This window comes from Oreochromis aureus, linkage group 8 (genome assembly GCF_013358895.1).
Source record: "Oreochromis aureus strain Israel breed Guangdong linkage group 8, ZZ_aureus, whole genome shotgun sequence".
NCBI classification, from domain to species: Eukaryota; Metazoa; Chordata; class Actinopteri; order Cichliformes; family Cichlidae; genus Oreochromis; species Oreochromis aureus.
The window spans coordinates 26,263,419-26,287,543 of record NC_052949.1 but is presented as its reverse complement, the minus strand read 5'-3'; the positions used below and the strand labels follow the sequence as shown (position 1 = coordinate 26,287,543).

The following is a 24,125-nucleotide window of genomic DNA, read 5'->3' as shown; positions in this document are numbered from 1 at the left end:
GGAAGAAACTGTTTTTGAGTCTGTGGGTTTTGTGCTGATGCACCTGTAGCGCTTCCCTGAGGGAAGCAGGCTGAACATGTTGAAGCCAGGGTGGGAGCTGTCCTTGATAATGTTTGCTGCTCTGCTGAGGCAGCGGGAGGAATAAATGTCCATCAGTGAGGGGAGAGGGCAGCCGATGATCTTTTGTGCTGTCTTGACCACACTCTGAAGCCTCACTCTATCTGCCTTGGTGCAGCTGCCGTACCATACCGTGATGCAGTAGGTTAGCAGGCTCTCAATGGACGAGCGGTAGAAGGTCAGCAGCAGGTTGGAGTTCAGCTTGTACTTCCTGAGGACTCTCAGGAAGTGCAGCCACTGTTGGGCCTTCTTGACGACCGCTGAGATGTTTTCTGTCCAGGAAATGTCAGCAGAGATGAGGACACCAAGGAACCAGAAGGTGTGGACCCTCTCCACACACTCCCTGTTGATGTAGAGGGGGGCTAAGTCAGTGCTGTGTCTCCTGAAGTCAACAATGAGCTCTTTGGTTTTCTTAGTGTTCAGTGCCAGGTTGTTTTCTGAACACCAGGCTGCCAGCTTCAGGACTTCCTCTCTGTACTCTGCCTCGTCTCCCTTCGAGATGAGTCCGACTACTGTGGTGTCATCAGCAAACTTGATGATGAGAGTGTTGTTGTGGGTCGAACTGCAGTCGTGGGTGTAGAGAGAATACAGGAGGGGGCTCAGCACACAGCCCTGTGGGGAGCCGGTGCTCAGTGTGCGAGTGGAGGAGAGATGAGGGCTGAGTCTTACTTCAGGCTGGAGATAGGAGACTTCTTCGGCACTGGGATGATTGTGGCTGATTTTAGACAGGATGGGATGGCTGCCTGATCCAGTGAGAGATTGAAGAGTCTGGTGAAGATGAGGGTGAGCTGGTGTGTGCATGCTCTTAGTACCTTGCCAGGTACTCCGTCTGGACCGGCCGCCGTCCTGGGGTTCACTGCTAGGAGCACACGTCTGACATCGTGCTCCGTTACAGTGAGTGGAGCGGTGTAGGAACCAGGTGAGGATGAGGATGGGAGCAGGGCTGAGGCAGATGAGTGCTGCTGTTGTAGTGTTTCAAAGCGGGCGAAGAAGCTGTTTATTTCCTCTGCCAGCTGCACACTCGGGTTTTCTGTTTTCGCAGTGCTGCCTCTGTGGTTGATGATGTCTTGCATTCCCTGCCACACCTCTCGTGTGTTGTTGCTGGACAGGTGGGACTCGATGTTCCTTTTGTGGTCTGACTTGGCTTTTTTAATCCCCCTTTTCAGGTCAGCTCGAGCAGCCCTGTACAGAGCTCTGTCACCTGACCTGAAGGCGGCATCACGGGCTTTGAGGAGTGAGCGGACCTCGCTGGTCATCCAGGGTTTTTGGTTTGGGAAAACCCGAATGCTTTTGTCCACTGTCACATTTGCAGTACAGAACTTGATGTAGTCCAGTACTGATCCTGTGAAAGTTTCTAGGTCCTGGTGTTCAAATATGTCCCAGTCTGTCTCTGTGAAGCAGTCCTGTAGTTTGGAGAGAGCATTTTCAGGCCAGGTTGTAACAGTCTTTGTGGTGGGCCTGGCACTGCGTCTGAGGGGGGTGTAGGCTGGGGAGAGCAGGAGGGAGAGGTGGTCGGACTGACCGAGGTGGGGAGGGGTATGGCTCTATATGCATGCTTGATGTTGGAGTAAACGTGATCTAGAGTGTTTTCTCCTCTGGTGGGACATTTGACATGCTGATAGAACTTTGGGAGTACAGTCTTTATGTTGGCCTTATTAAAATCACCTGCAATAATGTGAACACTGTCCGGGTGGGCCCGCTGCTGTTCGTTAATGGTGTTCAGCAGGATAGAGAGCGCCATGTTTACGTTGGCATCGGGTGGAATGTACACAGCCATGATGATCACTACTGTTAGCTCTCTCAGTAGAAAAAAAGGCCGGCATCTTACCGACATGTACTCGAGGTTCGGGGAGCAGTGACTGTTTATAATTGTCCAGTTGTTGCACCAGCTTTCATGCACGTAAATACAGAGCCCCCCCTGCTCTTACCGGAGTCTTTATTAGAGCTGATAATAGAGCTTATATTGTAATATTCACAATTATAAGTCAGAGAGCAGAAAATAAAACACTGCCACGCAAACTAAGATCCAAAACTTCATTTCACAGCTGGCACTTTAAAACAAGGATTACAAACAAAGGCTGAAGGGAGGTCACCTATGTACCCGAGGGAGGGCAAAATACAGCCCACTTCAAAGGGATTTATACACTGCAAACAACCGAATGTCTTTAAAAAACGAAACGAGGATGGGGCTCCGATTACACCTCCCAGCCTGAACTTGGATCAGCTCTCCCCGTCTACGTTCCCTCTGACAATTAAACAACGATACTGACCTTACAGAAACACCAGACCTCCCTTGGGATCTGATTTGGTCTGTGTTTCAGTGTTTTTTTTATGTGTAATGTCTTTACTTATATTTGTATAAAGACTTTAGTGTACATAATTTGCAAAGGGCTTATATATAAAACTCAAAAATTACATGTTTTTTTTAATATGTTTGTGTTATTGTACCTCACCAATCCCGTCCTTTTTGGCCACTTAAAATATCTTTATAGATCTATTGTTATATTTCTCCTATCCTTTGGCCGGATTACTCTTAAAAAAATAAATTTTTAATGTCAGTGAGATTTTGTATGGGCTAAATAACGGATATATAAAAGTCACTCTGTCAAAAAACTGATTGTGGCTTCTACCTTGTGACAGGAATGTTGTTTGTGGCTCAAGGTAACTTGATATTATTCATGAGGGATACATTTGATGTATGTTTCACAAATACATATACATAGGCTTAAAAGTCCCCTCGTCACACTAGAACACCAATCCCCTTTCTATCTATCTTCATCGCCGGCAGCACCCCTCATCTATGAATGCAAGACTACCATGTCTGTCAAATGCGTTTGTTAGGTTTTGTGAGGTCAAAACCTCACAAAACCAAAAGAAATTAGCAACTAGGGCTAAAGAATCAAACTGACATACATGACAACCCCCAAGAATATGCATAGCCCCCCATTTTCTGCTCTTCACTCCCATTACTATACTCTTGCAAATCAGATTCCCCCTTAGTAATACAGAACCAAATTGATTTAGGTATAATGGAATATGATTCCTCTGTATCAACCAATATGAACCCACCTAATTTACCAGCGATGCATCCAGAAACTTCCTTAGCACGTTCCGAGCCTCTGACAGATACCAAATTGGATGGAATGGGCAGGGGCCCTGTGCCTCCTCTAGTTTCCTCGAAATAAGGGCAATTTCACCATATGTGTGGACTACAGTGGACTACAACACTACCAACACCCTTCTCCTGTTACTGGAACTAGCAGGCTGAGGGAGAAGAGTGGGAATAACTGTGGGAATAGAAGCAAAATGCATGGGCTCCAATTCCAGGCACTGAACCGCTCCCTGCAGGGATTTAACTTCTTGCCTCAGTCCTTCCACTACACCAAGTAAAACTTCCAGCTGCTCATCCCTCTTTGACTTTTGTTCTACAACCCCCACACATTACCATCCTTAGCCAAGTGGCCATTTCGCAAACCTCTAATAAGTTCCAGTTCTGCAGTCAAATTTATTGCAGCCGCTAACGTTGCTGGTTTAGCACTGCGAAGAGTAACATGCAAAATCCTACATCCCACATGTGTAATAAAATGATCCCTTGCCAGCAAGTCTTGTGTCACATATGTGTATCATTATCAGTAGAAGTGTACTCTCTACATACCAGCCTATGTGAGGCAATGCCAAATTCCTGGACTGTTTCATTATGTAACTTCCTCCATGCAGAAAAATTCACACAGTTCCAATCTTCACTATCACAAGGATCCGAACACCTCCCCATAGCATCTTAGGAGAGTATAATTAGTTTTAGATTAAGCAGACAAACCACTATAAACTTCATGAGCCTGTTCCAATTTTAACTTCATCATCTCATCCCAACCATTTACCTCCACTGCCATCTCAAACTGTTCCACCCTTACTCAGTAAAAGTCTCCAGCATAAAAACTCTCCAGGAGGGCATACAGTTGTTACTTGAAATACTTTGGGAGAGTACTCAATCAAGACTGAAGCAACGGGGTGCAGCAAATCATTGTCATCCTCTGACATCTTCACAGTGAATATCCCATACGTTATGCAACTTCTGCATGCATGTCCATTTCATGTTTCAGAGAGTTAAAATGTGCTATAGTCTGTGGCCATTTTATTTGTTTATTTATTTACTTTACTGATAGGTACTTTGACTTATACTTTATCGGGTATTCAAATATTTACTAAAGGTCTTCAGTAGTCACCAGAAGGTCCTCAGTTTTAGGTCAAAGTACCCTGTCCCCAAATACCTCATTTCAGGGTTACTGGCATCTCTGTTCATCCTTGTCCTTTGCGCTTTTCAGCTTCATCCGTGCCTTCTTTATTTCCTTTCCATCTCTTCTAGTGCTCTCTGAAATTCCATTAATTCCCTCTTTGCACAGATGAATACATATACAGTCTTAGGGATGTCACTGATGAACTAAACAGAAGCATTTGTTTTACAGTAGCCACAGCATTCCATACATTTCTCTTGCAGTGCACTGACAGAAAACCTTTCAGTAGAGCGTACAGCCCGATCCGATCCGGGGGTGGGGGGGGGATGCCAGATCAGGCGCCCCCCATCCGGCTCTCCTCTCTCCTGTCTTGTCTCATTTGTCTTACTTCTCTCTATCACCTTTTCTATCCCTTTGAAGAAGTGAGGCTCCTTAAATATTAAGGGGTAACTATTAATTCTCATTTTGAACTGATAGAAGAAAATAAATTGTAGTTAAGGTCCATAGAAGGAAGTAGAAGAGAAATAACAATCTAACGTAAACCAGTGACACACTCTTGGGCCTGATCAACCCTGGCAGGGCCTCCCTGGATGAGGGTGTCTAGTGATAATGGCCGAAACACCCAATGAATCCAAGGTCCACTACTGATGGTGTGTCCCAAATTTAATATTATAATAAGTGCTGTCAGGGTTAATCTAGTTAAAATGATGTTAACAGCATAACCACATTAAATCTCCATTAACGAGTTAGCGCAGATCGCCCTGTGCATGGGGCTGCATGGCGCTAACGTGTTAACGAGCTAACGCCTTCACACTGCACAGGCTATCCAGAGTAAGGCTATACCTGAGCAGAAAAGTGTGTGGAAAACAGCAGGTCCTGCATAACAGGAGAGAGCTTGTATGTCCCAAACATATCTTTCCTCGCTATGCTAAACTGAAACATGGGAAGGACCGTGTGTCAAAATGACAGATGCTACACTGGTTTACAAAGGAATTCCAAATTTACGTTTAATTTTGTAATTCTTATGTTTTGCGTAACTAGCAATCTCCATACAGGTGTTCAGAATGTATTCTCCTGGATAACACTTTTGATCATCTACAACCATTTTTCATTAAACTATGTGAGGTCAAAAGTATTGCTTGGCAACTGTCAACATGTTCTCAAAATGAGTACTTTTTTTCTTCTAGCAAACAAGAATGCAGGTTGTAAGGAACAAGACAAGCTCCAAGTAAATGAAGTACAGAGTGAGACTTTGTGTTGCCCACAAGGGATCAACAATGAATGCAGAGATTCATTTAAGCAACCAGGACTTATGTGGATTTTTTGCATGCGTACAAATGATTACACAACTCTCCAAATATCAGAAATACAAGAATATATGTTTGGTTACTTAAAGCTCTCCTCCCCTCAAACCCAACCGGTCAAGGTAGATAGCTGTCTCTATGAGACTGGTTCTGTGGGAGGCTTCTCCCAGTTAAAAGGGAGTTTTTCCTTCTCACTGTCACCAAGTGCTTTCTCAAAGGGGGTCATTTGATTGTTGGGGTTTTCTCTGTATAATTATAGGGTCTCTAAATTACAATATAAAGTGCCATGAGGTGACTGCTGTTGTGATTTGTAGGTAGTACAAAGTAGTAGGACATATGCATCCTTTGGCCATAAGGATGCATATTCCATTATATCGAAATCAATGTCCTACTAAACAGCTAATGTTATTTCATATTTCCAGCTTGTGGTGTGTGCACTGAAATACCAGTTCTGTAAGCTCTGATATTTTTGGACATTTTTATTTTTCTTGTTCCAACTTACAAATTTTATGCTATTATAGTGACAAAGTTAGGACATAGACTGGAAATGTAATGGAAAATTTGTGTTTCAACTCGTCAAACCTCTGTGTACTAGTGGTATGGAATTGTGACTTTCTTGTACAAAGAATGAGTATGCAAACATGAAACATGCTGCAAACATGCTGTGTCCAAGGTCATGTGTCTTCATTATCAGGCTGGTGCCTAGATAACTGTGGAGACTGAGTTATCCATAGCTGGATAGACAAATATTGTATTCCCACACAGACTCTTCTCTTCCTGTGATAAGTCAGACTGCTGTTGTCTCTTCCACGAACTTCATGGTGGAGTTGCTCGGATGGATGATGATGCAACGTGTGTGTACAGAGGGTACAGTAGGGGACTCGGCACACATCATGTTGGGAGCTGATGTTGTTGGTAATGTTGGGAAGACTCTCTGTGGGCAGTTGCTGAGAAAGTCCTTAATCCAGAGGCAGATGGATTGTTGGAAGCAAATTTTGTTACCAGTCAATAAAGTCAATGAAAATAAGCCTGGCATAACTCTTCTTCTGTTCCAGATGGGTCAGGGATGTGTAGAGTGCTGTGGCTATGGGATCCCCTGTCAACTGGTTATCCCTTGTAATGAAAAATTTTAGCTCGGAATGTCAACTAACCTCAAGTCCTTTGTTTATGAAGTCGTGCTTTGCCTTGTGTTCTACATGTCAACAGTATAACCTCCTTATAACTTTTGCCCTTAAAGAGACCAGGATGTGATGCAGAACACGTCATAACATAACCTGATTAACATGTCATCTGCTGACTGTTAGGGGCAATGAGCAGAGCAAGCTCCTGGCACACAACGCCCTACTGTTTCATAGATAATGCAAAAGTGGCTCATCACATTGTGAGCGTAGTGTGCTATGCGTGCGTCACAATACCATAGAGATAGAGCTTATGTGAGATATTTGCGTGACACTATAAAAGAGGCGCATTACTGTGCAACCACCGTGTTGGCTGTCTGTTTGCTCTCCCATCCGCATGGTAACAAAAGTATTGATTGCAACTGACTGTGTCTGGAGACTTTGTTAACAGAAAATTCCACAACACCCACACAGGCAAACCAGTGTGGGTAAAATGTGGGTGGAGTTCTTTAAATTATGTGTGATGTTACTAGTTTCTCAACTATAACATAACTAGCAAAGCAGCAATGTGTAACTGGACTGGTTCTTATATAGCGCTTTTCTATGACCTAGGGATAACAGAGAGACCACCCTTCACACTGACATTCATACCTTTAGCGAATTTGGAGTTACCACTTAAACTAATGTCATGTCTTTGGACTACACAGTTAGAGTACACAGAAATGAGGGAATTGTAATTAATTACAATGTATGAATCATTTTTGTTTAGTTTTTTTGTGACTTGACTGATTGGCTTTTAATATTAGAAAAACATCCACTTTCATTTATATAGGTACAACTTAGATGGAAGGGATTGTTCCTCTGATCGTGAGTGCAGGAGATCCGACCTCAGTTCAAACTCTGGATTGTGAGTTTGTGTACTGTGTTCATTTCTGTTTGTCTCCATGTTGGGCGAGTGCTAAGTATTTGTATATGTGTGACTCAGGGTGGGAATGCATGTTTGTATCTGTGTGTACTTGTCTGTCTATGTCTATGTGTCAGGTCTTAGACTCCACCTCTCTCGGAACATTGCAGGCCCCCCCAGGGGTGTGTACTGGCTCACTCCCGGAAGCTGCTTGGCGGGGCTTGGCCCCCCTGGCTCTGTCAGGTCCCTTCCAGGGTGTGGAGGGCTCTCGGATCTCTGGCTGGCTGGCTGCCGGCGGAGCCTGCATGGTCATCGCTGCAGGCCCACTGTGGCTGCTGGGTGACCCCTGTCTGGGTCTCTCCTCAGCTCTTTTCTAGGTGCCCCTGTGGTGGTCCCCTTTTGGCTCTCGTGCTCTGTGGGGCCTCTGGATGTCTATGGCCTGGATCTCCTCCATGTCTGCTTCATGTCCAGGGGGGCAGGGCTATGGCTCCCCACACCTACTATTAGACACTTACATGGAGAAACCTTTTGAATACAAGCATGCCCACAAACACAGCTGTGTACACAGGTGTGCCCACGGGTACTCACAGACACACTGTGTGGGTTGGCTGCTGCCTCTAAACATATTGTGCATTATTAGTACTGTGTGCTGCTCAGTAACATGCAGTATTTATTATTTACTGTTACTTATGCATATGTTGGTTGTTGCTGTGGTTTCCCTACTGTGTTGTTTTTTTTGCTTGTTTTTTTTAACAGGTGGTAAAACAGAGTTTCAGCGTCTTTCCTCTCTCTATCCCTCTTCTCCTCTATTTTTCTTTTCCCTCTCCTTCTGTTAACTCTTTTCCCAACTTCTCTTTCCTTCTTTCTCTTTCCCGTCTCTTGGTCTTGTCCATTCTCATTTAAAAATTAAAAAAGTATATATAAACATGTGAAGGAGAAATTTCCAATTATGATTGAAGAGAAATAAACAACTTTCTCTTAAGCTGAGTTTGATCTTTTTTTTTTTTTTTTTTTTACAAGTTATTGATATGCAGGAAAGACAATATAAAAAATAGACAGTCTGAAAAAGTGAAGGCACTGCAGACGTGGCTTTTAATCTGCATATTTTATTTTTTTTTAAAAAACAGGGGTTTTCTGCTTTTGTTTTTTCCTCCACGTATGCTGCGGTGACATAATCCTGTTTACAGAAAACCTACAAACATTAGCACAATTTGTCATCAAAAAGGTGTACAACTTTGACATTGCATGACAAAATCTTTGTTTTTCTTGTCCATATATAAATGCAAAAAAAGAGACATGTGAATGAAAGGCCAAAACATATACAATTAGAAAAAAAAAAAAGGTTTTCCAAAGTATTCAGAACTTGTTCATGGCAAGAAATCCAGACCATCCAGTAACATAATTATGATGTTGTAGATGGTCTCATTTCAGATGTTCTCTTGACTGAAGTTTTGTCCATTTTCAGAGCCTTCTCTTTGACATGTACAATAAGAACAACTGAATCCACATCCTACATCTTCACTGTGTTGATATGTTTATATGTGCTTTCTCATCATAAGTAGCAGATCATCAAATGTCAACAAGCCTCACTTCACTAACCCTCCTAACACTGGGGACAGTGGTCTACATGTTAATTTTTTGTTTGTTGTTGTGTTTTTAAAAATATATTTGAATCAGAGTGTGGTATATCAACTATCAACATGTCAACTATCTAGCTAACTTACTTACTTCCTGGTTACAACCTCATAAATCTTCTTTGTCATGGATGTCTGAATGGTAAATGTGTAAATGGTAAAAAAAAAAAAAACCCTGGGAGAACAGCCATGTTTTTTACTCCCAGTAGTGCCGCAATGCTCGTTTGTTTCTTTTGAAGTGACGAAATACTTGGACCCAGAAATGGCTAATGATGCCAGACTGTAAATTAAAAAGCTGCAAAACATCTAAAACCTGATAGAAGACTGAAGATTTTCTTTAAATTGTCCATATCCTTTAACTTGAAAGTTCCAAGCACTCTCAGAATCATCTTTAAGTGCTGATGGTGTGTCACAAGTCTCTCAGCAAATGTAGCGTCAGCACTCATTCTGTATAATCTTAGCCATCCAGTTTGATCTGGACACGAGTAGCCTCAGTCTGGCCCCTGATGACTGGATCAGCTCCCTCCCGCTGAAAAAGGGAAAGATATGAAAACAAAGTTGCTCATGCCAAATTCTTGAAATATGAGATATGATAGATTTCTTACTTTTGGTAGTCCAGTCCAAGAAGGCTGATTCCATTAACAGCCAAGATCCTGTCTCCTGGTAACAGCTTCTCACACCGGGCAGCTGGAGAGTCTGGGACCACTGCACGAATGAAGATGCCCTTCGCCTTCAAAGAGGTGTCCTGAAACATGAGGTGTCGAGTTCTTGATTAAACCAAAGATTTCACAGTTTCTGACTATGAGGTTTAAAAATGGTCCTTACTTTTACCTGCATTATATTTTTTATATATAAATGGCATGAAGTAATATAATTCATGCCACAATACATAATAATATATAGTTATTATGTATTATGTGTTTTATGTTAATATTATACATGTTATACATATATTTTTAGTGTTACACATCTGCTGTTAACAACTCAAGTACAGTTGTCACACAGTGGAACTTTGTATTGTCCCGATTCGTGATTGAGGTGAGAGACAAACGACCACTGGTCCAAGTGCGTCAAAACAATGATTTTATTAAACACATGTGTGGAAGAAATACACTGTCACAATCCTCAGCATAAATCCCCCCTAGAAAGCATACTTAGAATGTTTTATATGTCAGGGTATAACGCCCCCTCCTGCGTCAAGCAGATACATAACATGCATAAGTTACAATAACCACAGTTCTTTTGTTGACAACCTTTGACACACACTCAAAAAGACATTTTCTCCGTCTCCACGTCAGATGCTTCCTGTCTTCTCGCTTATCTCCGCGATATCAGAAGCACATTCTGCAAAAACTGTTGCAGGCACAAAATGCAGTTACAAGCAAAATATGTCTTAACTCTAACCTAGAAATGAATCTATATAATGTCTGTGTATGCCGGCGAGCGTGCCTCGGCCTTACTGCACTTTGTCTCACCTTTCACCTCGCCAGATAAAGCTTGTAACCTCTTACCAGACAGAAGGCCAACTTTTCTAAGCACTTTTGCAATATGTGTAATAACATGATTGAAACTATATGTGTAATATATTGAATAAATGTTTTAATCAAATGCCACTACTCAAAGCTTAATAAAAGGATATAGAAAAATAACATGTTATAAAAATGATATAATTCCCACAGTATTTATCTTTTATGTTGGTTTTATTTTGATTTTAGTGTTTATTTGCGAGTGTAGTTTTTATTGCATAGTTTTATTATAATGTTTATATTGCATGGTTTTTAGTGTTTTATTTGACATTTTACCATTTTTTATTTAAATGGTAAAACACAGTTTTTTAAATAATTATAATGTTGCAAATGTTTAAACAAGTTTAACATATTACTAATAAAAAGAAAAACAAAACATAAAGCTGATTATTAACTCAGATAAAATGATAATCAGTAGCATGTTTGCTAGCTATTTGTCTTTATCCAGCAACAACTGCTAAATTCAATCCTTTTTATTCACAAGATTTTTTTCCTGTGTGGGAAAATACAAATATTTGAAAAGTGAAAACTGAATTCTGTTATCGCTTTCTGAACCTTTTATTATTATATATTTTTTAAAATCAAAAGTTTCTCTTTCCTCTTCCAAAAACATAAAAATGTTGTTTATCTCTTTTTATTATAAAGAGCGCTGTGATGGAGTATCAGGCCACAACATACATGATGGCATAACCATCAATTACCTCACATCTGTTCATTACCAGCATTTTGTACAAAGCCTGACCAGACACAGCTTACTCCATACTCCTCACCACACTGACTCTATGTGCTAAAAGAGAAATCACTTCCTTCCTTGTTGCTAAAACCGATTCTGACGTACGATTTCAGTAACTCAGAGGGTATAGCAGTTGTGGCACAACTGTAATCTCCACATTTCGACTTTTTTCTCGAAATAGATCTTCAACTTTACTCTTGGAATTTCAACGTTGCAGAGAGCTGTATGTGTGCCACCTTTCATAATTGTTTCCAGTTTTCCAGTGGTCGCCAAAAATAAAAACGGAAAAAAAAAAAAATCCCCAGCAGCCATAAAATTTGAGCTGTGCCATAGACTCTGCTAGCCCTGTGACAAACTGTCTACAGGTTAAATTCTCGTTGACTTACCCTTGTGTCTATTAGAGCAAGACCAATCCCTCTTTCACCTCGCTCCAGCTCCAGGCTAAAAACCTCTTCATCTGCTTCTTCTTCATCTCCCTGCTCCTCCTCTTCTTCTTTTAGTTCTACGAGTGTTTTCATATTGCTGCAATCGGACTTTAAGCGGTCTACTTTGAGAGCAGCTAAGCACTGATACACTAATCCACCTGGAGAGTAAAACAAATAATATGTTCAGTTTCATTATAAAAAAAAAAGACGCAGAGAAGAAACTAGGAACGGAAATGTCTTTCTATACCTTCATCATGTGCATCTACACCAGAGAGCCAGGGAAGTGTCTCATCATCAGACTTCATCCATTTGTCTTGGTCTTCCTTCACCTGATCGGTTCGACCTAGTATGAGGGGACTGTTAGGTGGGGTGAGGAGGCAGGAGGGGTCCAGGACTGACCTCCTTGACTCGTTGGTCTCAGTCTCTCTTGTCTGCAGCTCTAGATTTCTTAGCTTTTGGGACAAAATATTGGCACCAGAGGAGCTGAACTCATCCAGGTAGCTGGTGAAGAGAGGAAAGGGTGATGGTGTTGACGGTGATGACGGTGATGATGGTGATGGCGGTGAAGGTGGTAAGGGAGCAAAGGTACTTGAAGGGGACTGGTGATTTTGGTCACTAGGCTCCAATAAGTTCAAATCAGCTTGTAATGTATTCAAAGTTTCTAGACTTCTGTTTTGAAGATTAGCTACATTAGTCAGGTTAGCCTCCATTTGAATCTCATCACCCTGGTGGACAGATAACATTAGAACAGCATGAATAGATACACCAATGAGCAGAAAAATAGCCACCATAGTATAGTTCATTGTAACATGATGTAAACGGTAAAAAGGGTGTCACCACATTTATTTTTTATTGCATTATTGTCTGATGAAGAACTTGAGACTGTGAAATGTGCAACAAATATGCTTGCAGTGTTGATTTTTCACTTTTAATGGTCACTTTCAGGCCTAAAATCTGCCGTTGTTCTGGTATAGATATGTGATTAGCTTTCTAGTCTAAGGAGCTTGGAAAGAAAAAAACGTCTGGACCTCTTTAAGTTGCTTGAAGACGTTTCACCTCTCATCCGAGAAGCTTCTTCAGTTCTAAGGTCGAATGGTGGAGAGTCCCAGATTTAAGCCCTATGGGAGTATCCCCCAAAGAGGGACAAAAGGACCCCCTGATGATCCTCTACCTAATCATATGAGCCAAGGTGTGAAAACGGATGTGAGTGGGCGTTAAGGTGTCTGGGAAGGGATCGCAAAACTGGATTATAGATGGTCATTCACAGTGGACATAAATGGCTTCTTTTACTCCTCTTTCAAACCATCTGTCCTCTCTGTCCAAAATGTGAACATTGGTGTCCTCGAAGGAGTGACCTTTGTCCTTTAGATGCAGATGAACCGCCGAGTCTTGTCCCGTCGAGGTGGCTCTTCTATGTTGTGCCATGTGTTTATGAAGTGGCTGTTTGGTCTCACCAATGTAGAGGTCTGAGCATTCCTGAGTATTCCTCACGCATACACCACATTGTTAAGTTTGTGTTTAGGAGTTCTGTCTTTGGGATGAACCAGTTTTTGTCAGAGAGTGTTGCTGGGTCTGAAGTATACTGGGATGTCGTGCTTGGAGAAGACTCTCCTGAGTTTTTCTGATAAACCTGCTACATAGGGGATGACAATGTTGTTGTGTTTGTCTTTCTGATCCTCCCTAGTTGTTGTCTGGTCATCTTTTCGGTGCCTCTTTGCTGACTTGATGAAAGCCCAATTAGGATAGCCACATGTTTTAAAACTCAGGAGAGTTTTTTCTTTCCAAGCTTCTTAGACTACGATGACCTGGATGACTGACAACCTTCACAGACGATTAGCTTTCTAGTTTTTCGTACATAAAAATCATCGACAGATGTTTTAACTTTTAAAAGGGCCCAGGCTAGCTGGACTCCTTCCAGTCTCTCAGTGACTTAGTGTATAGCTACACATTAAATACTGGAATTTGAATATTAAAGACAAGCTGAAAGCTGAACAAGAAGTTTTTCTTGAAAAAGGACTGAGTGGTACTAGACTTTTTTTTTGTTTTTCAGTTGAAAGCGACATTTTTTTAAATAACATTCCTCATTTGAAACCGATAATGTGGCTACCTGTTGAACATGACTTCTATGTGCAATCTTTTTTTTAGCTCTAGTTTGAATTTGTACTTGCTATATAATGGGGTATTTATATAGCAAGACCGGTCAGATCGACTAAGAACTGCTGAACTTTATTAATTAGCAGTTATTACTCCTAATTAGCAAATGTCATCAGACTAACACTACAAACTAAGAAGGTAAACGCAGTAAAAATCAACATGGTTGGTTTTACACTGTTTGCTTGGTGGTGCTAGCGCTTAAGCTAAAGCTAATACTGCTATAGTCTCACAAGGCCGCTAGCAGAAAGTTTTCTGATATATATTTTTTTCAGCAAAGGTTTCCAATCTGACTTTATGTGCAAACTCTATACTTTTATGCTTTATATAAAATATTATTTCTTTTTCTAATTTTCTTACCTTGTGGTCTTCAGCAGTTAAGAGATTTAAGGTGGAAATAAACTCTTTGAGCTTGTCCAGTTCTCTCCTCAGGGCTGAATCAGTTACTGCTCTTCTCAGTTGAAGCTGGTAGCCCACATCTGGCAGCACCAGTGGATGGTGGGTATCAAAGCTCTCAAGAATGTCAGCTAAGCAAGAAGATGGAGTGTATTAAAATGAAAAAAGTGAAAGGTAAGATTATCGTGTTCACAGTACACTCACTTCTCACCTGTTTGCCGTGCTGCAGCTTGTTCCTGCACTGAAGGAGTCCAGGTGTGTCTACAAGGCGATGCTGGGCTATATAGACTCAAAAGATGGTTCAGTTGGGCTGGACTCAGGGCAGGATAGTCTATGCGAAGAGACACCCAAGTTTTCTGTGTACACACACACACACACACACACACACACACAGTACATTAGAATGATTCTTCTATTACATTTTCATCTGAAAAGCGCTATATAAGAAGCTCTACAAGTCAGTGGTCTTTCTTTAATACAGTTACAGCTGCTCAACGGAAAGGTTTGTATGCTGTTGTGAAAAGTAGCCATTTAAAGGTGAGTACCTAAAAACTGGGACCAACGACTTTAAGCCAGTGTCCCTCAAACCTGACAGGGGTGACCCTGGTGTCTCAGTCAGCTTGAGCTTATGAACTCCCCACATTCATCCACAGGTTTAAACAGAACTAGCCAATTTATCAACCGCACACAGACTGTTGAATCAGGGTTTAGTATACTCCCCAAGGACACTTCAATATCTAGACGGGAACGACCTTCCACTCTACCTCCTGAGCAGCAGTTGACCAAAATTTCTAAGAAATGTTTCCAGCACTTTGTTGAATTAATTCATGTTTAAATATGACGTTAAGCAAACACAGGGCAAGCAAGTGGATGCCTTTAGGCTAAGTGCAGTACATCAATTAAATACTGGAACAAGAAAAATCATCCATCCATCCATCCTTTCTCTTCGGGCAACAGCCTAAGCAGAGGAGCCCAGACCTCCCTCCCTCTAGCCACCTCCTGTAGCTCATATCCAGGGAAACACAGAGGCGTTCCAAGTCAGCTGAGAGATATCATAATTCCATGGTGTCCTGGGTCTGCCCAGGGCCTCTTGCTGGTAGGAGATTTCCAGAACACCTCACCCAGGAGGCGCCCAAGACGCATGCTAACCCGAACCACCTCAACTGCTTCCTTTTGATGTGGAGGAGTAACACCTCTACTCTAAGCCCCTTCTGGATGCGTGTGCTCCTCACCCTATCTCTAAGGGAGAGGCCAGCCACCCTTCAGAGAAAGCTCATTTCTGACGCTTGTATCCGTGATCTCATTGTTTGGGTCACTACCCCGACCTTGTGACCAAAGGTGAGGCTAGGGACGTAGAACGACCAGTAAATCGAGAACTTGACTTTAACGCTCAGCTCTTTTTTCTCCACAATGGACCAGTACAGCACTGCAGCCACAGCATCAATCCTTCTGTTAATCTCCCCCTCCCCTCAGTCATGAACAAGACTCCGAGATACTTAAACTCATCCACTTGGGGCAGCAACGTGTCCCTGACCGAGAGTGGGAACTCCACCCTTTTCCAGCTGAGGACCATGGCTTTAGACCTGGATGTGCTGATTTTCATTCCTGCCGTTTCACAAACGGCTGCGAGCAACTCCAGTGCGCGCTGGAGGCCGCCATCTGTTGGCCACAAGCCAACAGAACCACATCATCTGCGAAAAGCAGAGACGAGGTTCTGAGACCACCAAATTCGAAGTCTTCTTGACTTCGCCTAGAAATTCTGTCCATAAAAATTATGAACAGAAGAAAAATTAGTATTCCCATTTTCCTTCCAATTTCGTAGTAAGAGTTTCCCCTGCAGCTGGCCACGAGACAGGTGAGATTTAGAGGGAGGATTAGGATTCTACATGTTCAGCTTCTGAATTGATTGATTTATTACAAGATCTGAAATGAGAGTCAACATCAGGTACTACGTACTGTAATGCAAACTATTTGAAGAAATAACACTGTAATTTTCAAGGTAGACTGTCATGCTGTCTAGATCATAACTCCCCTTTCCCGTTCTGAGAAACTCTTTGCCATTTATCTGTCTGGAGATTATTAACAGCTGAATAATTATAACTCTGCAGGATGCGGGTTTGTGTGTGTGTGTGTTTTTACCTGCAGTAAATTCTTTCTAGGCGTAGCCAGCAGATTGACAGCCGATGAGAGAGTGTGTGTGTGCTCCAAGGCTAATTCTCCCAGTCCGGCTGCATGGGCCCAGTCAAGGAGCAGGTCAAGATTGGCTCGTATTCGCACACCTCTGGACCACTGATAGAACCCTGGCTCAGATCCTGTGTGCACAACAGCATTAAAACACTTTTATGTATTAATGTATAATGTACAGTAGGTCTAGATATTCAAATTTATGCTCAAAATTGGGGCATCCTCCTAATGAGCTGAAAATGGTGTCCTGGGGGATCTCCTCCCAGATCTGGACTTGGGCATGACTGAGCCCCTGGACAGTGTGAGATGCAACATGGTGGAGGTCATTTTGTAGTTCTTGCAGTGCTCCTCCTGTTCCTCCTTGAACAAGGGAGCAGGTATCGGTCCTGCTGATAGTTTAAGGACCTTTGACACCCCTGTCAAGCTCTTAATTACTTACACACATGGTTATATTTTAGCCAATATGATAACTGAAATCTCAACTCCTCTTTATGTTGGTAAAAACCTGCTGTAGCATATTGATTTAAGGTAATTACAGCTGGGTGTTTTTAGATCTTTCATCTGTTTGTTGAATTATAAGAAACAGACGACTGCTATGTCCTTTAACCTATCTTTATTGCATATTGTTAATTTCCCACAGTAGAAGCACTTAGGTTTAAGTAGGCACCCTTCATACTTCAGAAGAAATACAAAGGAGGCAAGTGAACAAATGCTGCAGCCACTGCTAAATCTCTTGATGGCCACTAGAGGGCAGGGCAGTTACAGCTAAATGTAACTTCTGTTTTAGCCAGTACAAACACTTTCAGGCCTTAAAAATTAATTATGAGCCAAGAGATATACGGAAAAAGATGCCAAACACGCTGTAGGTTTAAGCCATACATGATGCATCACAATCTCTGTGCCAATATAGAAGAAAAGATGAAGTGCAAAGAAATTCATGACAAATGAGACTCAGTGTAAATGTTATTACAAAGTTGGGGCAGAATATTCGCACAGTTTTCCCATTTAATAGTAACAATCTGATCTTCTTGTGACTGATGAGGATAATTCATTAGCAGACGAAAGACTGAGAAGTAGTCGTGGCATAAACTGTGAAGACCTGAAAAAGTGAAATGATTCTGCTGACCTTTAAAATTATCCACCTCAGCTGAGACTATCAGGAAAGATGATGCTCGAACCAGCAAAAATGTGTTGAAAGAGCTTGAAGGCAACTATGCCAAACTACTAAAAGATTTTGAGATTTGGATAAAAAGTGAAAGCTACTGAGATTTCTGTAAGGTCATTTACTACATGTCAAGAAAAAAATGTTCCAGACTTTAACACTACATGTATAAAGGCTAATTTACACCATGGAGCCCTGCTTTTAAAAGCTGTCATATGTTTAACACTGTCTGTGAGGCTGGATTTAAGACATAAGCCTTAATAGTTTTTAGAACATGTTTAGCGCCATCTTGTGCCAGTACAGAACATAACGTCACCGGGTTGGTTGGTTGCAGCTCATAGACAGTTTTAAGTTTATGTTAACTAACTAGTGACAGAACCAATAACTCAGTGAAAATCAAGGAGAAAACGCAGTCTAAGGGGGGTCACTTTTGTACTGCCTCTGTCTACAACAATGAGTTTTATTCTAAGCAACCAAAGATATAGTGTCCACTTTCAGTCTCTGTCTTTTAAGCAGTAAGTGGATTTCCTTGTTTAGCTACCTGTACTGAAATGGGAAAATCCACCTGTTAGCTATAATCTTTGGGTGTAAAGCACTTTATAAATGATGACTGTGTGGGGGAGAGCCTGCTTGAGTTACCAGACTGAAAAGTTGGTGTCCGAAACCAAGCAATCAGCTGGCAAAGCAGAGGTCTGCAAGTCACGATATTTTATGCAGTAAATTAGTCTTTCTTTTCCAAAGCACAGCCAAACAATTTACAACATAACAGGTTACTACATGTGCATCACACCACAAACCAAATTGTGCTTCTTACCGAAGCACAATTTGGGACTTTGACATCCATCAGCATGGATGTTATGTTAATCCTAAACTGGTGTGATGTCTGTGGTGTGACGTGCTTGTAGTAAACAGTTTTTTCTTAAAAAATAGTTTTTGCTTTGTGTCAGTTGGAATAATTGGTTCCCTGAAAGCAGAGACTTTGCAGAGTAAATAAATAAAAACATAATGACATACTCTGATTGCCAAGAGTTAGTGTTAGGGTTGGGGTTGTCACCAGTGATGACTTACTGGAGATTTATGCTTGAATGGGAATTCTACGCCATAGCTATGTTGGAATTAGACAGTGCTCTACTGTTTTTGCGTTTTGTGTTATCCTCATGACTAAGGTGACCTTGTTTTTAATATCTCTGTAAAGTATTTTGTGACTTGTTTTTGTCTTAAAAAACTGTAAGTAAACTTTACTTACTTACATACTTAGTAACCACAAACCCCAGTGAAACACTGCAGGAAGCTTACGGCGTAATTGGACGTGCACTTCTCTACAAATTTAACAAAAAGTTGCGTTGATGCAGCCCGCAGCGACTGTGATTGGCCTGTTCAGTATCATCGAGCTATGCTACTGTTTCATTGAAGATTTTGAATTTATCCTTATATTGAGACAATCATTGTCAATATAAGGAATAATAATCGTAGCATCAGCATAAGGAGTCACAAATGTCAGCAAATTCCTGAAGCGAGATTGATGAAACTACGGGAATGGATGTGAGGGAATGTACAAAGATGTGGAAAAACTTGACGGACAAATATGTTTGCCCCTAAAAAAATCTGACCACAACACATAGTGGGGACCCATGAGGGAAAAAATTCCCAGCATTCCCACAAGCACCCACATAAATGCTGGCAACAGTGTTGCTAACTTACAGTAGATAGGTTACACTGTGGCTTCTACAAAGATTCAGCACAGAAGTCTAAATCAGGCTTTAAACCTCAGAGGGTTAAAGGTCGTAAATGGCTAACCAGACGTTACAGATTTGACGTTATGTGCAGTTTTTTTATGTTCTAGTAGCGTTTGAAATTCAAGGTTAATTTAGATATTGCTTCAAAATATTAATATTGGTTATCATGATAATAAACTGAATAAGAATGTATCAATTTCCAGGTTATCCAAGTGTGACATATCTAAATATCTGAGTGGTTTGTGCTTCTTTTATTTAGTGGTATTTATGTGCTAATATTAATTATTAGGTATCTTTGTCTGTGGGTTAGACTAATGCAGTCTATGTATGCAAGTTTCTAACTTGTCACTAAGCATTTCTTTCTCTTATCCAAATATGGTCATTTTGCCTAAAAAAAACTCTCAAAGGTTAATAATGCAGCAAACAGTGGCTACATCCATCTTTACTATAGTCTATGATACAGACACTGGAACACCCCAAGCAACCAACGTACCTCTCTCCATGAGTGAGTTGAAGAGTGACGCGTTGATGAAGTAGAAGAGGTAGCTGATGAGCTGAGAGGAAATCTCCGGGTGGACCTGGCAGTCTGAGACTAGTGTCAGGCACTCGGTCAAGACCTCCACCACCTGCTGGATCTCCCCAGGGACCTGCAGTCCTCCGCTACCCAGGACCTGAGCGCTTTCACTGGATGTACTTAGGTCAGGATTTTCCCTGAACGGATTGCAATCCAAAAGTCCTGGCAGGACTGGGTAAAGGACCTTGTGAGACAGAAAACAAATGTGCAGCTTAGAGTCACTCAGTTTTGATGTGGAGCTGGCAGTTGTTGACAATTCTTGTGGGTTAATTTGAGGTTGGAAAAGTTAACTTTGTGTGGTGGATGTTCTGATTAGCAGGATAAAATAAAACATGTAACCCCCTAACCTAGAATTCAGACCACCCACACTTTCCTGGCATGTCTGTCTCACACTATAACATAGCTGAGAGAAGATTGGTTAGACCCAACCAGTGCTCACAGAAATAAAAAAGACAGAGTTTCTAACATTTTCTTCCTTTCAGTGAAAGGCCCTTGGTGTTCTTCAGGGCGAGCCCGGACAACGGCAGCTTTGTTCAGGCTAATTGTACACAGACATCTCCCTTCCTCTCCGATCTCACTCTTAGACCCACCAAGCATCCGAGGCCAACTCCAGCCATAGATCACATTCCTAAAAAGCTGAATATGGCTCGTGTGGGCTTGGCATTGCACTGCAAAAAGAACTGCTGAGTGAAGAGTTCTGAAGCAATCCACCCTGAGGAGATCAGTTTACCTTCACTATAACGCTCTGCAGCTAGGAAAGGCCGAACACGAACAGGAGAATGTAACGACCACGGATCCCACTGCACATAAGACACTGGAAATGGCTGAACAATAAAGCAAATAATCTTGCAAATGTTGCTGGTTGGAAAATATCTCTCAGTGGAATCAGGGCAGAGAGGATTTATTCACTCAGCAGCACTGGATTCTGGGATTACCACATGCATCCATGGCACGTATTAGCCTGGGGTAAAAAAACATAAAACTGCATTCATTGTGACGAACACGTAAACACGCAGTCTGCCCACAAGCCTGTTAAAGTGCGCCTTTATTCATCACGACATGTCTTCAGCTGCAATAGCTGCTCACCAGTGGCGCCTTTTGTTTTCCATCCCGCAGCAATAACCCTCACATCAGATGGAAAGCCATGAAATACTCCTAAATAAACAGATTTAAGAAACTGTTAGCACGTCTGCTGAGATTTAGAGCTGAATGTGCCGTGAACTAGGAGGAGTTATAATGTTATCGAACAAGAGGTTTTTCCTGTCTCACCTTGTGGAACAACCTGTCAGGCTTTAAAATAACTTGATACTGCCTCAGACATGCTACACTACATAAAACGCTGCTGTAGACTGACAGTGGTGACTTCACCACAGGCCTCATGGCTCTGAGCTTTCTAAGTAGTGGCGTTTGTGATGGATGACAAAACATGCCTGGATTAACAGGACCAGAAAAAAGCAAAAAACAAAAAAGACTATGTGAGAAGAAAGCCAGTTCAATCTGCCCAAACATCAGGAAAATAACTTCATCCTCTTCTCTTTTGTCTAGTAATCAAAATTATGCAGCACAAATAGTACCTCACATTAACCCATCCTTGGCTCATGAACGATTCATACAATAGATTACAATAAAATAAAGTTTTAAAAGCTACATTCAGTTAAAATAAGATCTACTTGGTTTAATTCAATTCAATTCAATTTTATTTATATAGCGCCAAATCACAATGCACTTTATATTGTAAGGTAGACCCTATAATAATACATACAGAGAAAAACCCAACAATCATATGACCCCCTATGAGCAAGCATTTTGGCAACAGTGGGAAGGAAAAACTCCCTTTTAACAGGAAGAAACCTCCAGCAGAACCAGGCTCAGGGAGGGGCGGGGCCATCTGCTGCGACTGGTTGGGGTGAAAGAAGGAAGACGGGATAAAAGACACGCTGTGGAAGAGAGACAGAGATTAACTTTACTTGACTTTACCAGTCAATCTATCTTCCTTCAGCAATTTTAAGTTCACCGCAAGGGACGCTGTACAAGATGGATACAAAAACAACAACAACAGCAACAGTATTTTGGTGAAGAAGGTGGCAGTTCGTTGTAATACCCTGTTAATATCTAAATATCTGGTCAAAACTGGTGCTTTCCTGTGTCCCCTGAAGTTCTTCATGATCTGCTGTACCATAATGTAACACAGCCGAATTAACTATTAGTTGCTCTAATTTGTAAATTGTTTTGTAGAGATAACTAACTGACAATGGAAAGGAAATTATAAATGCTACCAGTTGATTAGTTGATTTGGATATACTCCAATAAAGTATTTTATAAGCAAAACGATGCAGGAGAGAAGTTAAGGTGAACCAGGTGAACATTAAATTTTCTAAAATTTAATACACACACATACATATCTGAAGTCATCTGGTTGACCAGGCAGACTGGTAGAAATTACTATCTGTAGGCAGGTATTTAGACCATATCCTCCAACGCTTTTCCTCTTTAAAGAACCAGGGTCATATTACTGAGTTACTTCCTTCACAGGAAAATTATTTAAGAAAAAAAAATCCAGCTGCCAGAATATGTGAGACCTCTGTTTTTCTATCTGTAGCATGTCAGCATGTCAGGTCAGCACTGTGCTAATGCTGTCTTGGATGTGGCCTAATACTTGGAAAAGACACAACTCTTTAAATCGGCATTGTTCGTTTGAAGCAACATGGTAACTGGAACAGGAGACTTCCATATCAACTATCAGCCTAAAGATGTAACTGTATGACCCAAAATAGGACAGTCTCCTGATTAATTTTTTTGGATGCTATTTTCACCCACACCCGCACACTTAACTGGAAATTTGTCTGAAACTTTCCTGGGCAGAGCTCCATGGGTGTGGTGCTTTAGTGAAAATGCACACAACTGGATACTGTGGCTACAATAAAATATGATTTTTTTCTCTTTTTCCAAGGAACACTGTGTGAATAAAGCACAACATAAATCAATACAAACATACAGAGTAAGAACTGTAAATGATTTACCTTTAGTGTCAGGACACCTTGGAACTTGGCAAAATGTGCTTACTAGTTTTCCTTCTGTGAGATAAGTATGAACATCAGTACCACTCTTTAGTCTAGGAACTAAAATTGGACCTAGAACAAGGAGACAACTAGCCTAGCTTAGCATAAATAATGGAAAGGAGCTTGACTAACTCTTAAACTTCTAGAAAAAATAGACAACCATATACCAATACAAACATTTCACTTGTATATTTGAATGAAATTGAAGCAGTATTAATTTATTTTGTAGCAACTACAAGGCAGTGAAACCCCCTCTTCATGAAATTTTAGATTATTTGCTATGGCTAACATATTAGACCCAGTTATACAGGACATAAGACCAGTTGGTGACTGTCTGGCAAACACCGGTCATAAAGGAAAAAGTATTCCCCAGCTGGTTTTATGTGGTTACTGCTAATCATTCTGAAATCAAGTGCTAAAGCCTAAGTCATGTAGGCCTGAAGACCAGTGAGTGATCCCTTAGTAAACACTGGCTGCTAGGGGAAAATAGGTATGATGTGGGAAGTTGCTCAGATGTGTTAGGTGAAAATGGTTGCAAAGTGCTGTGCTGAAAGCCTCTGTGATTGCTGTGGTCACCTGTAGTTCCATGGAAAATAGCATCTTGTCTGCAAACACTCGATAGCTGCTTGCTTAGCTGTTGTGATGCTGTGAAGAGTTTAAAGCATTCTGTCAGCAGAGACCATTTAACTTCAAACTAAAAGCTGCACCTTTGGAAATGTTTTGGTTCAACTTAGAACCATAAAGCTCTCTGTTTTTTTTTTTCATGCTTCACTATGTCTGGGTAGTTAGCAACCGTTTGCAGACAAGGGTCTTCCAAGCAAACTATGGGTGACTACAGCAATTTGGTCATGGCCAAAGCCATCACAAGAT

At 41.4% G+C, this 24,125-nt stretch overlaps 1 protein-coding gene across 3 annotated transcripts in view; it reads right to left on the bottom strand.

The window, feature by feature from the left end:
• Positions 1-8,777: 8,777 nt before the first annotated feature.
• The window catches only part of si:ch211-176g6.2 (ras-associating and dilute domain-containing protein), a 33,141-nt gene continuing 17,793 nt past the window's right edge, over positions 8,778-24,125 (bottom strand). For 2 of the 3 annotated variants that reach the window (XM_039615961.1, XM_039615963.1), the window contains exons 11-18: positions 20,116-20,380; positions 16,680-16,852; positions 14,752-14,896; positions 14,505-14,671; positions 12,241-12,718; positions 11,955-12,151; positions 9,915-10,054; positions 8,778-9,838 (exon numbers count right to left, since the gene is read on the bottom strand). In XM_039615961.1, the coding sequence (XP_039471895.1) occupies positions 9,745-9,838; positions 9,915-10,054; positions 11,955-12,151; positions 12,241-12,718; positions 14,505-14,671; positions 14,752-14,896; positions 16,680-16,852; positions 20,116-20,380 (1,659 nt within the window). In that variant the 3' untranslated portion in view covers positions 8,778-9,744. Of the gene's footprint in view, positions 9,839-9,914; positions 10,055-10,098; positions 10,663-11,954; positions 12,152-12,240; positions 12,719-14,504; positions 14,672-14,751; positions 14,897-16,679; positions 16,853-20,115; positions 20,381-24,125 lie in introns of those variants that run through there. The other variant, XM_039615964.1, reaches the window with a different exon arrangement.